At 33.7% G+C, this 18042-nt stretch overlaps 4 protein-coding genes across 4 annotated transcripts in view; 2 read left to right on the forward strand and 2 right to left on the reverse strand.

The window, feature by feature from the left end:
* Positions 1-1957: 1957 nt before the first annotated feature.
* Positions 1958-2851, reverse strand: NAEGRDRAFT_73878 (uncharacterized protein; the record flags this gene model as incomplete). The annotated part of the gene is made up of 1 exon (XM_002671098.1): positions 1958-2851. The coding sequence occupies one exon, from the start codon at positions 2849-2851 to the stop codon at positions 1958-1960; it is 894 nt and encodes a 297-aa protein (XP_002671144.1).
* Positions 2852-3123: 272 nt separating this feature from the next.
* Positions 3124-13822, forward strand: NAEGRDRAFT_53111 (uncharacterized protein; the record flags this gene model as incomplete). The annotated part of the gene is made up of 3 exons (XM_002671051.1): positions 3124-6102; positions 7042-7523; positions 8065-13822. The coding sequence occupies 3 exons, from the start codon at positions 3124-3126 to the stop codon at positions 13820-13822; spliced, it is 9219 nt and encodes a 3072-aa protein (XP_002671097.1).
* Positions 13823-14749: 927 nt separating this feature from the next.
* On the forward strand, positions 14750-15991 carry NAEGRDRAFT_53112 (uncharacterized protein; the record flags this gene model as incomplete). Its single annotated transcript, XM_002671052.1, has 1 exon — positions 14750-15991. One exon carries the CDS (start codon positions 14750-14752, stop codon positions 15989-15991), a length of 1242 nt encoding a protein of 413 aa, XP_002671098.1.
* A 674-nt stretch (positions 15992-16665) lies between these two features.
* Positions 16666-18042, reverse strand: part of NAEGRDRAFT_73882 (TCCD-inducible-PARP-like domain-containing protein) — a gene marked incomplete at both ends in the record, with an annotated part of 4489 nt that continues 3112 nt past the window's right edge. Inside the window, one exon of the mRNA XM_002671099.1 lies at positions 16666-17990. Coding sequence (XP_002671145.1) covers positions 16666-17990 — 1325 coding nt within the window. The remainder of the gene's footprint in view (positions 17991-18042) is intronic.

Below are 18042 nucleotides of genomic sequence, written 5' to 3' on the forward strand. Positions count from 1 at the left end.
GCTGAAGAATTATTAAGCCAAGAGTTTACTCCTCGTCTTTTTACAAAATTAAGCACGAAATATGATGTTGGTGTTGTGCCAAGTATGTGTACAGCATGTCGAGATGACAGAATCAACTGCTTTAAAGAAAGACCAATTTGTTCACATTGTCTTGAGAAAGGAATTCCTTGCATTTATCCCAAATTTCTTAGGTTAGCTCGTAAGTATTCCTATTACAAATGTATGTAATTTATTATTTGCAAAGCATGTGTTCCTTGTACGCAACACAGAAGCAAAGTCTGCAATAGACAAAAACCATCTTGTAACCGTTGTGCAAAAGGTGAATGTTTTTATTTCACTTCAGATACAGGTCTAATAATTGGTGATATGAAAATACGGGCAGCCAAAGAGCTCTATGCCAATTTGGATGCAAAAGAACTAGAAGAGCCAAAAGAGAATGAACAAATGTCTGTTTCTCAGACTTTTGAAGGTTCAGATAGTGAGGATAACGATGAATCATCAATGTTGGAAATTGAGGAAAACAAAAAGAATGCATTAAAGCTTAAGGAGCAAATTCACAAGTGGAAAAAAATAGTGCAGGAAGAAAAGGAATTGAATAACAAGAAATTGAACCAGTTGAATTATATTATTTCCGAGTTTAAATGAATTATGATCATTTATTACCAATAGAAAGTATATTATTGACAAGGAAATAATATTCGAAGCGCTTCCTGATACAACCCTGATATCATTGGATTTGTGTGGTGATGGTACTAAGCTAGGTTGTGGTTTAACACTATAATACTGTGGAGTTGGGGAGTAGTAAGGTTTTGGAGATGGTTGTGGATTAATAGATGGCTGAGGAGTTGGGGGCTTTATGGAAGGTGGAGCTGGTGGATTGGTATCATTTGATGGGTTAGTATCATTTAATATCATTTGCATTTGGTGGCAACAATCCAATTTCATCAAATGGAATTAATGTAAAATTAACACCATAGCTTGAGCTTACAATTGTAAAGCTCAAAGCAGTGATGTTGGCATAAATTGTTTTTGGAACATTGAAAGTATTGTTCGTGTAGGTACTGTACTGATAGACAGAAGAATCAATGGATGTTTATGCCTTTCCACTAATCAAATTGAATCTGATATCATTTCCCTTTGGAGCTCTTAAAGATTTCAAAAAGATTTAGTTGAAAAATATACAAGAAGTGCCACCAGCTCCTGGACCTTTAATTCTATAAACCAAGTTGTGCTTATCTTGTTGAGTGAAATAACATGATTAGCATTTGCCACTCCACAAGATAGCTACATGGTCAGCATTGTAGAGATAGTTTTGAGTGACAAGACCACCAACACCTTGTAAGTGAATGCCAGCTCTGTATGCTTTCCGATTCTTGAAAAAAAGACATTATTGTTAGAAACATCAATAAAACTTGGAAGGAGAGTTCTTCTAACACCTCCATTAATACACCTTGTCCATTCTCATAAATGACATTATTGACAATTTTACTTCCACCATGACATGCAGTAATCCAAATTGCATTGCTACCAGTATTTGATTTGATTGCTGTACCAGTTGTCATTTCCAATTCTATTCCTTACGTAGCAACTTTTGGTTTCAGTAGAACATTTGATTGAATGCTAACAATGTCTTCCACTGCCTCAGCCCAATCCCAATACAAATGTCCAGCAAGGAATGGCCACTTTTCTCTATTTTCACATTTTGGATGAAGCATGTTGAAACCATTTGGATTATTCATGGATGTAACATTTTGCACACAAAGGAAGAGGAAAACCTCCTGTCACTTTCAATGACGGTCTCCAAATAGTTGGCGAATTGGTTTTTTTATGATTGTTTTATGTGAATTGTTACCTAATTAATGATTTTCGTTCTACGTTTGTTGAAAAACAAAATGAACAGTCAAACTTAACTGTAGATTTGGAACTAATTCAGAGCAATCAATGATATGATAGTATTTTACAAAGATTGGTGTCTTACTTCTTGAATGAAACTGCACTTGTCATAGGAACAGATTTCAAAGCATTTCATTTTCATTCTTCTATTATCGTACAGGATACTGACACAGGGTAAAATTGACTGGTTTTCATGTAATTTTTCAGCAATATTCGGAGCTACCACGTTCAAATAAATCTTTTCGAAAGTAATATCTGTGACATACTCCAAAGTTAAATTGTCAGTATCAATCAACAACCCAAGTACCAATTGTTTGTACATTTTAATACCATACCCTGATTTCACACTCTTTCCTCCATAATAAATTGCTCCATCACTAAAGTAATAACCCACTGAATTCTTATCAGATCCAATATAACCTTCATTAGATTGATTTTCCAATACAATTCCAAAAAGAACGTTATCAGTCGAATCAATTTTATCCATAAACACACATTCGAAATAGTAACATCCAGTATTGATCTTGAGTGGTCTATTGATCGAGGCAATAGAGCTACCGACTGACTTTTTAAAAACAATCACATTATTTTTCAATAGTGATCGATCTTGAACAACTCTATAACTTTCCTTTCCTGCAATAACATTACAATTTCTGTAAAAGTTAATTTCCCACTTCAATTGATCAAACCAGAAATTATTCGATCCATCTTCCTTCAATCCCTTGTTATTCCTCCACATAAACATCTTTTCATACATGAATTTGTAAAAGAAATTACCCTGTTCCGACATTCTCAACACGTGATAAAACCTTTTGCAAACCATCGGCAAGTTAATCATAAAGAATAACCACTCTTCATTATTAGGAGGCTTGATCCATCGAAAAATCTCAACCCACAACTCATCAGGAATTTCCAAAATATGAGGATAAGTATTATTTGTTATTATTATTGATTGCATTTATTTCGTGTTATTCTTCACTACGATGGATAATTAGCAACCAACACTTGAAGGCTTTTTTTTGATTTTTTTGTAATGGGTTCAATCTGCCGCGCTTAAATTAAGGCTTTTTTTAATTATTAAAAAAAAATTTAGCGCCACGACTTGCCGTGCTTTTTTAGTATGAAGTTTAAAAGTCTCCGAACTGGAAAATATCTTTTGTTGAGACCTTTCGAAATTATAATGAAAGATGGAATGGTGGTAACCTATGTGGGTGTTATCATTTCTAAAAAATGGATTCCAATAACCAGCACCATCAGATTCTAATAATTTGGTTATTGTTGTTGGCAATTTTATTATTATTAACAAGTTTGCCTACTGTTGACTGCACAACATCAACTGCAAATTCATCATCATCACAAAATATTAATTATAATGAATTGGAAAACTCTCCCTCTTTTTCACTGTATCAATTCGAACAATCACCTCCTGTAAATATTCAAGAACTTTCCGGAAAGAGAGAAATTCAAAACAACTTTATGAGTATTGCTACCATGCAAAACAAATTCTACAGCTCTGCTTCACAGATAATTGTCCGTTTGATGATGAAAAACACATCAAATACAGAAGCAATTTGTTCGGAGAATGATCCTTGTTATAGTTTTAGTCAACTGTTTGACAGTATGAAATTATTGATGGATAGAAATATTCAAGCGATGACTGCCAAAAATGTTACTGTTAATATTCTGTTTCTTGTAAATATTGATAGTGACCTATTGTTAAATACCTATGGGGATGTTAATTTACCATCAAATCCATTGATTTCTTACTTTTTCATGTTCCAAAGTTCTGACAAGAGAGTTTTGAATTTTCAAATTGAACCTACAATATATTTGGATTTGAAAAATAGATCTGATATTTCTTGGATGTTATTTAATAATCTTGAAATGGTAAACTTTGGCATTATGACAACCTTTATCAATCTTGATATTGGATATGTGAATTGCAAATTGAAAACGTGTCAAATACAGCATATTTTCCAAGGTGATTACCAGGAAATGTCCACAACAACAAATTTCCTAGTAGAGAGTACTGAAATATTCGATTCTTACATTGCTGTTGCCTCTTCCTTCCTAACCTTATTCAAAGATTGTAAATTTATTGGAAATGATAACCTTGGGACCAATTTACTACTGAAATTATCCAATCAACTTGTTTTTGATAATATTGTGATGAGTAATGCTTATTTGTTGATATCAATTGATGAAACCAATATTGTCATATTTAAGCAGGGACAATTTACAACTTCTCGATTAATTGTTTCTACTATTAATGTGAAGAAAGTCCACATTAGCTATGTGAATGCTATTGACTGTTCCAAAGATAATATTTTCTTTGCAATATTATTTTCTGATTCGTGCACAATAGTGAATTCATTCTTCCAGAGATCAGGTTCAATTCTGAATATAAGAGGTGTAAAGAACCTTAATATTGCAAACGTTGAATTCGATGAAAATGTTCAAACCGAGGCAGTTTCAAATGCTCAAACCTCACCAATTGAACTCAAAATCATTGACAACTTGTTAATGATAAATGTCACTGTTCGAAATCAGTACAGCAACTATTTAAATACTGCCTACGCACTATATATTCAGGATGTTATCAGGTTGAAAATTGATGATTGTTATTTTGTGAATAACAGAATTGGAGCTCTGAGAATTCACAATCCAATTTTTTCTGAATCCTACAAGTATTCGGCTTCCATTACCAAGACACGTTTTGTTGCCAACAAATGTTCAACTGCTGGATGTGCAATGTCTTTGGAAATGATATTCTACTTGAATATTTCGGAATGCCAATTTAATGATAATGATTCACCATCAGATGGAGGTGCGATTGTTGCTACTGCATTACAGAGATCTCTTATTTCTGATTGCACTTTTCAAAATAATATAGCTCAAGGAAATGGTGGTGCAATTGCTTTTGGAGGTATTATTGTTTATCCAAACGAGGTTTCAGGTTGTGTGTTTATTCGAAATAAGGCAAAAAAGGCAGGAGGTATTTATTTTGAGAAAAATAATTTAAAATCAATCAAAAATTCCAAATTTTTCGAGAATAGTGCTGATTATGCTGGTGCCATCTACTCATTAGGTAGCTTACCTCAATCATTTGTGAATTCATGTTCGTTCTCTAACAATCAAGCTTTCAAGTTTGGTGATAATTTTTTGGCACTAGCTGAAAGAGTTGCTCCCACACAAATATTGGAAGGAATGAAACTTCTCAAGCCAGGACAAACCGTAAGCATCAATGTAACTGCATATTCATACGATGGCGAACCAATTCCTCTAGACTCAATGCCTTTCATATGGCCTAAACGATTTTTTGGTAAGAGACTTTTTGTTGATGTTGTGCAAGAAGCTTTCAAAATGAGCTTCACACCATATGTTGTGAACTATCCAGAGTTGGACGAAGAGTACTCAGTGATCATTTCTGTTGCGAATATTACCGCTGTATCAATAGTTGTTAGTAACTGTTCAGAAGGAGAACAACTGAAACCTTTTGCATTGGCCTCGGTAGCCAATATCTATTCTTGTGAACAGATTTCACAACTTTCATTCACACTATTTCTTGCTATTTTACTCCCTGTTTCACTTATTGTATTTGGTCTCGGTATTATTGTGACAATTTGTATAATGAAAGGGATAGTTCATATTCGAAAGAGACTTGTTTTATTAAGAGAGAAGGAACATGCTGAGAGATCAGTAGAAAAGAGAATAATAGATAAGAAAATTATTTTTGGAGATTCATATCAGCCATTAATTGATGAGAGTGAGAATAGTCTTGATAGCATGCGTTATGGACAGGAATTGAAAGCACGATCATTCATCATACCAATTTCTGAACTTACAATTGAAAGGAAATTAGCTGAGGGTGGTCAAGGAGTTGTATATGTGGGTAATTGGGGTTCTTCAACTGTTGCAATTAAATCTTTGAAATCAGATCAAAGTGAAGGTTTTGAAACTGAAGTCAGTTTACTAGCATCTCTTAGACATCCATGTATTTTGACATTCTATGGAATTTCCATAACAAATGACAGCAAATACATGATAACTGAATATTTGTCAGGTGGAAGTTTGGAGAAATTGATTTATTCAAGCAAGACAAAAACAATTGCTTTGACATATATGGAAAAGATAAATATCCTTAAAGATATTGCAATAGGAATGAATTATTTGCATACATTGACACCTCCTATAATTCATAGGGATCTGGTAAGTTTTAAAATATTCACATTGTATTCATTGAAAATTATTAGAAACCTGGCAATGTATTGCTTGACAACAACAATAGATGTAAAATTGCTGATTTCGGCTTGAGCTTGCCTCTTTCGCAATCCAATACTACAATGACCAAAAATATTGGCACTTTTATTTACATGGGACCTGAATCTATCAGTTCAAACACAACAAGTAATTCAGGTGTTGACAAATCTCAAAGAGCTCCCAAAGTTGATGTGTACAGCTTTGCTATTATTATGTGGGAGCTATTCTTTGAGGTATCTCCATATTCTCAATCGGAGAAGGTTAATTATGTATTACAACATTCAATAGGTGATATAATTGCACGAGTTTTACAAGGAGAAAGACCAAGTATTCCATTTCAAAATGAAATTGAGCTCGAGGAATGGTTACTATTGTATCCAGTACGTGAAAACCTATCAAAAGAAGCACTTGTGAAGAGTATTCTTAAGTATTGTAATATTGTCAGGCAGTGTTGGCATTCAAATCCAATGGAGAGGCCTTCGTTTTCACAAATAATTCAATTATTGAATGGTTTGACGAATTGATTTATACCGTTACAAAATAAATATTGTGAAAATTAAAAATCCACCGCAAAAAATAAAACAACAACATAACTTTGATGCAAGCCATTTCATCATCTTCTTTTATAATAACAGTTACTTGGCAAGAAGGAGATAAAAAGAAATAGAATTTGTAGTTCATATTCCATTGTAGTTTGAAAACCGCCTTTTTGAGAAGAGGTTTGGATTCATAGATATGATAACTACAATCGCCATGAACCTCCAAATACTAATAAGAAAAATTATCGTAAATGTCTCATGCAATTGGTGTATTGTTATTGTTCATTATTTGTATGATGGTAAGTAGAGTTGCAACCATAAATTAATTTATTCTTCGTGATGATAACAGAGTGTTTTGAGCAATGTTCTCGGCTCAGCCTCATCATCTTCATTATCGGGATGTGTAACAGATGTCTATTCAATTCCCTATGAAATGTTTGCGAGTCGAATTATTGTTAATAAGGATCAAGATTTGCAATACAAAGTCAAGATTGTAAAGAAGGCTAGTAATACAAGGAGCAGTAATCTTCTCTCCTCTGATAATACATTGGTAGAGCTCAAGATTGCCTATGATGCTGGATTGAGCGGTGTTGGATCTGTTGGCTATTCTTTCAATGACACATTAGGATCCATCGTTTTAGAAATCAAATCCAATACTAATGATAATAGTAATAATAATAATAATAATACTGATATCAGCAATCCTAACAATTCAACCATTTTCAATTCAACACAACCTGTAAATAATTCATCCAACAATAGTAATTCAACAACAACAACTAATCCTCAAACAAGTACAAATCCAACAAAACCTTCACCCACCATATTATGGTAAAACCGAAAAAGTCTTTGGTTGTTTCATGTGCATCATCGAATAGAGGATTTGTGGAGGGTGTCATTGTTAAATTGATGAAGAATGGTCTATTCCTTATCTATTCATCAGTTGCATTGTTGTTATTGGGTATTTTCAATTCCATTCATATTACCCAAACAAGAAATGGATTAATATTCTCAATGATAGTGTTGGTAATTGCATTTATTGTAATGGGAGGTCAAGTATCACATGCAGTCACAGATCAAGTTTCAGAGATGAAAAGTGGTCTTTCTTGTGCCATTCCAACTATTACCATCACTGTTCCATCCACATTTGAAATAGATTTAAAACAGGAGGATCCTTCACTTTCACCTGAATTCAAAACAGAAGTGAACTTTCTTCCAAAACAAATACAGCTTCATTTCAAAATGGAAGAAATGGATATCAAGGCGAAGAGGCTCTAACCATCTCTACTATGTATATTGACAACTGGAATGAAATGAATGGACAAACATTCTATGAAGATGATGTTTTATTTGTTGGTTTCTCTGGAACCAGTTTCGAGGGAAGAACGTTAATGAGATTCAGCAACTTGCAAGGTAAATTACCAGTTGGTGCCTATATTAGCTCTGCATCATTGGATTTGACCTATGTAGCCTGGGTGAAAGGATGTAAGATTAGAGTCAATTATTTGAATAATACTTGGGTTGTGGCCAAGAAAACAGGTTGGAGATTTAGAAATTACGACCAGAAACTGGAATGGATTAGTGCAGGAGGAGATGTATTATCTAATTCTTATTCTGTTATGGAAAGTGGAATGAGTGATGATGGAAATCAAATCAAATCCATAGCTCTGGATCCTTATATTGTACAATCGTGGTTTGATGATAATTCAAAGAATAATGGCGTCATGATTAGCGAGGTTATAGGAACCACCATCAAACCAACAATCTTCGGAGGAAACTCTACTATTAGCTTCAGACCAAGATTAACAATAACCTACCAATTACAACCAACCAAGCCTCCACAATACCCAATGGTTTTAGGCTTATTACCACTGAGAATATTTGTACAATCCAAGACTGTTAATTGCTCACAAATTGATTGTGGCGATGATGATACTGGATCTGGAGCTATCAATGCTCCTTTCAGATCCCTCGCGAAGGCCATCACATTTGCACAACCAAATGATATTATTTTGTTGAGAGAGGGTGTTCATGCAGGTAATGTTCAAATTACAAGAAGAAATATTACCATTCAGTCCTACTCAAATGAGAAGGCAATCATTGCTAGCCCTGTGAATGACCCATCCATTGCAATAGCTCTCTATTTTAGAAGAGATTCTTCGTATTCTACTCTGAGAAATGTAGAACTTGTGGGAGGTTTTGATTATGCAATCAGATTAGAGTCCAGTATTGATTGGGGTGGAAATAACCTGAAATATGGAGCATCTAATATTGTTATTGAAAATTGTAAGATACACGGTAGTGGCTATCACCTAATTAAGATTGACTCTCTTTGTGAGAATGTAAATATTAGAAATAATGAACTTTTTGATGCTGGTAAAAGAGTTAGAACTGGTGGAAGTGCTATTGTTTGCTATGATACTTTCATGACCAGAATCCAGGATAATTACATTCACCACACTATGGGCGCAGCAGTAATGATCAAGTCAGGTGCCAGAAATTCAATAATTGAAAGAAATTATATTAACAAAATTTATGGAGCTGGTATTTTAGTTGGTTTTTATGAGACTGGAGAGTATTTTAGTGATCCAAGCCAGAATCCTCTCTATTATCAAGCCGTTAATACCATTGTGAGAAACAATATTCTGAATGATATTTCTGGAGCTGGAATAGGACTTTATTCTGCAAAAAATACACTTATCCTATTCAACACTATTTGGAAAGCTGCAAAAGATAACCAGGCAGGTATTTTAATTAATGTTGTTCAAACATGGGTCAGTAACAGCTACTCGCCTATTGTACCTTGTACCAATGTTACAATCATGAATAATATCATTGGTACAGCTACTGAAAGAATTATAGAGATTCGAACACTCACTAGCTATGTTGATGATTCAGTTGTTGGAGGACTAGAGGGTAATATGAATGTATCTTTCAATATTTACTATTCCATGAAGAATGCTAATGGAGTGAATGGTCTCTTTTCTGATCAGAGAAATACTATTGGTTATGTTGGAGGATTCTCAGGATGGCAAACTAAATATCAGGATTATGGAAGTGTTGAAGGAAATCCTCTAATTGATCCAATAGCTTATTATCCCACCTCAACTTCAAATGCTATCGGAAAAGGAATGTATATTCCCTCCACAATCTCAGATTACTTTGGAAGACCAATGAAATCCAAGTTGGTGACTATTGGTGCCTTACAGTTCCTCAATGATGGTTTCGAAGATGATCCAACCATGAAATATTCCATTACTAACATTATTTACAATCCTTCATTTAATGGAACTGTTCCACCAAAAGATGTGCCAACTTGGGCACCTCCAACCACATACAGAACTATTTACGTATCTGCAACCAATGGTAACGACAATTCAGGAAATGGTACCATTGTCAATCCTTTTAAAACCATCAAAAAGGTTACTGATTCCTCTTTCGCAAAGGATAATGATATTGTAATTGTGAGAGGTGGTATTTATCAAGAAGGAGCCATTCGTATATCTTCAACCAATTATACTATCAAATCTTATGAGAATGAGATTGTCACGATTGTTAGTGATATTAACAATGGTAATATTTTATGGGGAATTAAAACCTTTTCCAAATTTGTAACCATTGAAGGGTTGGAAATTGTTGGTTCATTCTACTATGGACTAATGATTGACTCTTCAGATGTTACCATAAGAAAGGTCAAGATTCATGATACAGGTTCAGATTGTATTAAACTTTCTCCTTTCACCAAGAGAATTTCCATTCTCCAGAGCGAAATTTACCATTGTGGAAAGAGAAAAACCTATCAAGCAGGTAATCCAAATCAAGATTCAGCAAGTGGTGATGGCATTCGATGTGTTAATGTAGATGATGTATTCATTAGTAGAAATTACATTCACGATCTCACTGGAACAGCCATAAAAACTCAAGGAGGAGGTCTTAGGGCTATAATTGAGAGAAATCTCATTCTTAATATTGGAGGCTTAGGAATTACTTTAGGATTTTATGAAGAAACTTCCTATATGGATCCAACACAGAATGTATACTACTATGAAGCTATTGAAGGATTAGTGAGGAATAATATTATAGTCAATGTGCAAGGATGTGGTGTAGGTCTCTATGCATCGAAAAATTCTAGAGTTTTACACAATACCATTGTGAGTTCAGCCCTTTCGATGCAAGTTCCTATTTTATTGGCTGCTAGTCCTCATACAATCAATAGCGTAGAGATTGCAGGTCAGAGTAATCACAATCCAATGGTTAAGAATAATATTGTGCAAGTTTCAGAATCTGGTATAACTCAGACAATTTATGAAATCAGAGTTCAGGATGGAGATGCTTTGGATAACTCTAAACTAGATTCAAATTTCAATATTTATTACAGTAATTTCAATAATTACCATGGAAACTCTTTGGCGAATATCAATTTTATGGATAGAAGATTATCAAGCTACCTGTTTACTTCTGATTTTCATTTATGGAGAGCTCATATTCAATCTGATTACAACTCGTCTATAACTGATCCAAAACTTGATTTCAATTTGAACATTGGAGAAGACAGTCCAGCTAGAAATACAGCACCTCTTCTTTCTGAAGTTTCTGAAGATTTCTATGGTAATTCAAGATCAGAAAACAATAATGACATTGGTGCCCTATTATTCACAACTGATTTGTCAAATTCTTCGTACTATCCTCCTGTAGTTGGAAGTTTATTATTGAAGAGTGGTAAAAACGTATGCTCTGGAAATATGAGCTCGTTTGAAACTCCTAGAACCTACTATGTACATAATATTGAGGGTTCGGACACTGATTGTTTGGGAACTTTTGACATGCCCTTCAAAACTATTCAACAGGCACTCGCGGTAGCTTCTCCCTTCAGTAATATAACGATAAGGTACACTGGAGTGTCCTACAATGAATCGTTATCTATCAAGACACCCTATTTGAGAATTTCAACATTTGAGAATGATCCATACGAGGCATTGATTCTTTCTTCAATTTATTCACCATCTATTCTTCATACTTTGAGATTTGAATCAACTGCTTTCGGTTGTTCTCTTAGTAGATTACATCTTCAAGGAGGATATTTCTATACTCTTAAAGTAGATGCAGATAATATTCAAGTAGATCGCTCAATTATTCACTATTGCGGTACTAAATGTGTGTTTGCCTTAAATGCTGATAATTTCACACTCACCAACAGCGAAGTGTATGATTCTGGAATGAGAGATCCAAGCGAAGGTGAAGGAGTTCATGCGGTTGTTTCCCATAACTTTGAATGTAAGGACAACTATGTTCATGACATTACTGCCGATGCTATCAAATTAGAAGGAGGGTCATCTCACGCAATAATTGCTGGTAATGCTATTTCTAATGCAGATAGAGGTATTCTAGTTGGTGGAAGAATTGATAATTTGGATTTATTTGAAAAATCTAATACTCATCTTTATGAAACGTATAATTCTTCGGTTTATAATAATATTATTTCAAACACATTTGGAGTTGGAATTGCAATGTATGGAGCTAAGCAATGTGAAATTTATTTCAATACCATTCTGAATACATGTATTACTAACACACAAGGAGCAGCCATTCATTTGGCTAGTACGAAACATAGAAATTTAGTTATTACTCCAGTTGACTCCCTAGTTATTGTAAACAATATTGTTTATAATAGCGATCCAAGCAATGCAGGTGCCATGATTAGAATTGATGAAGGTCTTGAGGGTTTTTCAGCATCCATCACTGGATCTGTCGTAATGAACAATAACCTGTATTATTCCAACAAATCATCCGTGTTTGTGGATGGAAGAAAGGCAACTAAATTTTCAGGAAACTTTAATATTTGGAAAACTCAAATCTCCAACTACTTTGGAAATGGAAACGAAGTCAACAGCTTGAACGTAGCTCCATTATTAGATACTGATAATCTTTCTCCAAAGGGCTCTTCACCTGTGATATCTTCTGGACAAATTTCTTCAATAACTCAATCCATAACAAGCGATTTTTATGGCAATGTCAGAGATTCAATTAATTCTTCTGATATTGGTGCCATAGTGGGTGATGCTCTCATTGTTTCCAAATCAAAGCCAAGAACTATTCCACTGAATATTTCTAAGATTGCCCTCTCCAAAAGTTCAAACATTGTTAGATATCCTCCAAGCGGAAAGCAATCAACATGGTTTGTTCCTGGCTATACAACAGTTGACGATCCATCCCTGTTTGATTTGTCCAATTGTTCTATCTATCCTTCTGATAATCCATGGAATCAAGATATTTCCAATCTACCTGTTCATCCTCGATCTGATGCCTTCATTAATAATGTACCAAAGAAGTTTCTTCATGCAGACTTTGGAACGACATACGATGGTGCACTGAATGGTATTCCTTATGTAATTGTAACCAAAGATCAAGAAAAAGTTGGAATTACTCTGACTTCCTATGCTTCTGAATCTGATCCAGGTCCATATCCATTTCCAGAAGGAGCTCCTATTGAGGGAGGCCCTAATTCTAATGGAGATCGACATATAATTGTATTGGAAAAGGATAGTTGTAAGCTGTACGAAACTTGGAGAACTTTCCCTATTTTGAAACAGTATCGTGAATCAGAGGGAGGAAACTTTTTCACAGCCGAATGTGGAGCTATTTTCGATTTGAAGTCAAACAATTTAAGACCACTTGGATATACTTCATCTGATGCGGCTGGTTTACCTGTTTATCCAGGACTTGTAAAGTATGACGAAATTGTTGTAAAGAAACAACTCAATCATGCTGTCAGATTCACAGTAATGACAAGTCAGAAAGCTTACATCTTACCAGCTACTCACTTTGCCTCCTCAAATACGAATCCAAATATCATGCCAATGGGATTGAGATTGAGAATGAAGGCAACCTATGATTGTTCTCTCTTATCAGAGGAAATTCAAGTAATTTGCGCAGGATTGAAAAAGTTTGGCATGATTTTGGCAGACAATGGTGGAGATTTTTATGTTTCAGGATCTCCACATCCATTGTGGGATGATAATCACCTCAATGATATGAAGAAGATTCCATCTCTTGCCTTTGAAGTTGTCTACACTGGAAAGACATGTATTGATCCTAGTTGTAACACATGGAGAGATGAAATTATCAATTAAAAGTTTCTTTTTAAGATGAAAAAAGGTGACAGAAGGATCAGGTCGATCTCTTTTCACAGCAATCCAATCTTCCTGACTTCTGCCACCCATATAGTATATTGGTATATTTCTTTTGCTGAATAGATTGCTGATAATCTTGTTGAAGCAAATGATTTACAATCATGACAACAACAGTAGAGATTGAACCATTTTGGTTTTCCTTTAATTTGTTTTTGAAAATATCCAAATTGAACTTTCATTAAGGTTGGTTTATAATCTTTCCAACCATTACAACAGGATTCCTTGTCTGGTTCATCTTTTACATCCCAAATAAATTGACTTTGTGTTCATTACATTCCTGTAACATGAACAGGTTGCAATAGTTTCAAAGTTGTGTAACAAATGAAACGTTGAGATTTTATTAAGGACCTTATTTCATTTCTAATTGAAAACTGATATTTGAGGAGATAAAATGGATCTTATTTGATGTTTCTTATCGGTGTTATTCTTTACAAAAATATAATACCATAAGAGCGATTATAGCGCAACATGAAACTAAAGGATCGAGATTCTAATAACCAATCGGACAACCAGGAGTGTGAAAAGAATGAATTCGAAAAAATGTCGCAAGAGAATGAAGAGGAGATTGTTATTGTTGGTAGTAGTAGCTTGGAGCAGGAGGAAAACGGCATGAAGAGAATATTTAGTTGGATTTCGTCTCGTTTAAAATCTGAAAAAACTAACAATGGACCAAAACTTTATTCCAAACGATGGGGAATTTTATTAATTTATGGCTTGACTTTATTAATTTCCATCATGTACCAATCCACATTTTCGTCCATAAGGTATTTAGTCAACTTTCTAATAGAAATTACAACTAACTGAATAATAATTAGCACCATAGCAATGCAATATTACAAAATTCCAAACCAAAACTGGAAAATCAACATGATGACCCTCATTTACATGATCCTAAACATTCCCGCCTCAATCACAGGTTCCTTCCTCACCAAAAAGTTTGGCCTCAGATTTGGCATGATTCTCGTGGCGTGGTTAAATTTCATTGGTGGTTGCATTCGATGTTTAGGATACAAAAAGGGAAACGAAACATTCTTTTGGATTGCATTTGGTGGTCAGATTTTCTGTGCCCTAGCTCAACCATTGGCCTTAAATAGTGCAACACTTTTGGCATTTAATTGGTTTGGTGAGAAGGAGAGAACTGTTGTGTCTGTGGTTAGTGTATTGATGGCCATATTTGGAGGTGGTGCTTCTTTTGCAATTGGTCCAAGTTTACTAACTGCTGGATCGACGGATATGTCAGGTTCTGAATTTGGAATGTTGACTTTTTTGGGAGCTCAGGTTTTGATTGCCACGATGAATTTATTGTTGGTTGTAGTATTTTTCAAAGCAAATCCTCCAACGCCACCTATTCTACTCAAGAGCTCAAAATCAGAAGAAACCATTGCTTCCATCAATAGTGAGCCAGCAATGGAGGACGAAAGTAGTCGAAAGAATGACGAAACTTTATCACTAATTGACATTGGCACAAAACAAACATTCTTTGAAGGTGTCAAATCAATCATCACAGACATTCATTTCATCAACTTGGCTCTTGCCTTTACCTTTGTCAATTCTGTATTTAGCTCATTCGCCTCAATTCTAAATCAAGTAATTCAATCGAAAGGATACACACCATTCGATGGTTCCAAATTCAACATAATCATGATGGTTTGCAGTGTGATTGGATCCATCGTCATGGGAATTCTCTTTGACAAGACGAAACGTTACAAACTCATTGCCATGATGAGCAGTTTATTAGCAACTTTTGGATTTGCATGTTTTGCAACTGTCATGATTTGGAATCGATCTGATTTTCTATTTGGAATGGGTTTATTTTCTCATTTGTTTATTGGGCTATTTGCCATTCCAACACTTCCTCTCATTGCACAAATGATTGCTGACGTGACCTTTCCAGTCTTACCTTCCACTTCGGCTGCTCTTGCTGGAGGTTTTGGAACTGTTTGTGCTGGAATTTATTTGATTATTATTAATTTTATTCAGGAATATGTTTCGAATGAAACTTCTTCGATTGTGATATTGTGGATGGATGTTGGAATGATGCTAATGTGTTTTATCATGTTGAGTTTATTTAGAGGAAAATTCAAAAGAACACTTTCAGAAAAATCCTAATTCTTAATTTCCTAAAATAGTAATAGTTTCAAATTTATTGAAAATTGAACTAATTGTAAATTAATTGTAATATATTATAAATGGATGCTTGACCATCAATATTGCTAAAATTGCGAATTATTTCCTTATCTTCCTATTATATTCAATTATGAAATCTTGAATTTTAATGTAAATATTATCCTGAACTGCATAATCATGAACCTCTTCAAATCCCTCAACATAATCTGATTCATCATATTTGCTGGGATTTACTTGAGAAAGACCCATTTCTTCGACTAGATCTTCAATTTGCTTTACAATGCAATTGATTTTGTAAAATTCCAAGTCGAGTGGGAGAGAATTTCTCTCTGTCAGGTGATTTAAAACTTGGTTTAGAACCCTTTCGACTGCCTTGTCGCCGGCACTGCTGAACATGGCGAAACATTTTTTTGAATCGTTTCAATTGTTGTTCTTCTTGATTAGTAGAAATTTATGGTAAAATTACAAATATGGATAATTTCTTTTTTAGATATTTTCAAAAAACATAATTTAATAATAAATTGAACTAGTAGGAATGTAAATTATTGGTCATCTGAAATGATCTTGTTGATAAGATTTGATATTTATTTTGTGTTGAGATGTGAACTAATTCTCTCACATCGTGAAGTGAAATCAATAATTCTTTGATTGCTTCCTTATTGTCTCTTATATTTAATAATAAATTCAGGATAACATTGACATTTATCATAGACAATGAATTCTCTATATGAATTAGTTGAAGTATTTGATTGACCAATAACACTATCATAAACTCTATTGTTACTTCCTGAAATTTCAGGTGGTCTTCTCTGATTATTCATCACTTGTTTTGTGAAATGAATTTGTCTTCCCATTACAACTCTACATAATAATAGAGTATATTCATTGGAATGATCAGGTGTACAATATTGATCACTCTTTGAACAATATTCTGCAAAATAAATACCTGCTCCAAATAATCCATTTAAATTTGCAACTCTTTCATCAAATCCATGTTCTGCAATTGTATTCACAAATTCAGGTTTTGTTCCATGCCATAAATATTTTTCATTCATATTAGAATTTAATCCAATTGTTTTCATCCATTCAAATGATTTTGATGTTTTTGAAATATTTTCAGTTTGAACTTGAAGTGAATTAATTGAATCTTGATATGAAATTAAATGATTCATTCTTGATTTGAATGAAGTGAAAAGTGTTGAATTTTCAATTCTTGAAACACTTGAAACAATTAATTTAGAATAATTAATTCTTGATAATTGATCTCTTCCAGATCCAAGTGTTGCAGAATTACACGATACATTCATAATTTCTTGCATTGTATCTTTTAAATATTGTGTAACATCAACAGTGTAATATCTTTTCGAATAAGTTTGGAATGTGTTTCTTTTCCAATAACTTGGAAGTGAAATTGTTAATTGTTTGGATTTTGATTCTTTAATTTCCTTTTCCATCTTCTCAATTTCAATTTCTTTTTGTTTCAAATTTTGTAATTTCTTTGAAATTTCTTCACTTTTCTTTGACTTTGAATTTGAAAATTGTTTCTTTTCCTTTTCTAGATTTAAAATTTCAATTTTCAAATTTTCATGATTTTTTTTCATTTTCAATTCAAATTCATTCAATTGATTCTGATAATCTTTCAATTCCTTTGATTGATTTTCCATTAATTGAACATGTTTCTGAATTTTAACTTCATCTAATAATGTTCCTTTCAAAAAGAATTCATTTGCAAGTGCATCAGATGCAAATGGTCTCAAATTTACATCTGAATTCAAACATTCATCACATAAATTATTCAATGATTTGAATTGTTTCAATTCTTGTTCTTTCATACAATTTTTAATTGTTTTACCAAATGCAAACATGTCAGATTTAAATGTTGCTGATGTTTTTCCATTCACTAATTCAGGTGCTAAATAATCCAATGTACCAGCAATTCCACTTGTTCTTGTGAATAAATTCATTGTTCTACTTGTTATATCTAAACTAATATCAAAATCACCTAAAATAATTGGATAATATTCTGTGATCAT

This window comes from Naegleria gruberi (assembly GCF_000004985.1).
Source record: "Naegleria gruberi genomic scaffold NAEGRscaffold_64, whole genome shotgun sequence".
NCBI lineage: Eukaryota > Heterolobosea > Eutetramitea > Acrasida > Naegleriidae > Naegleria > Naegleria gruberi.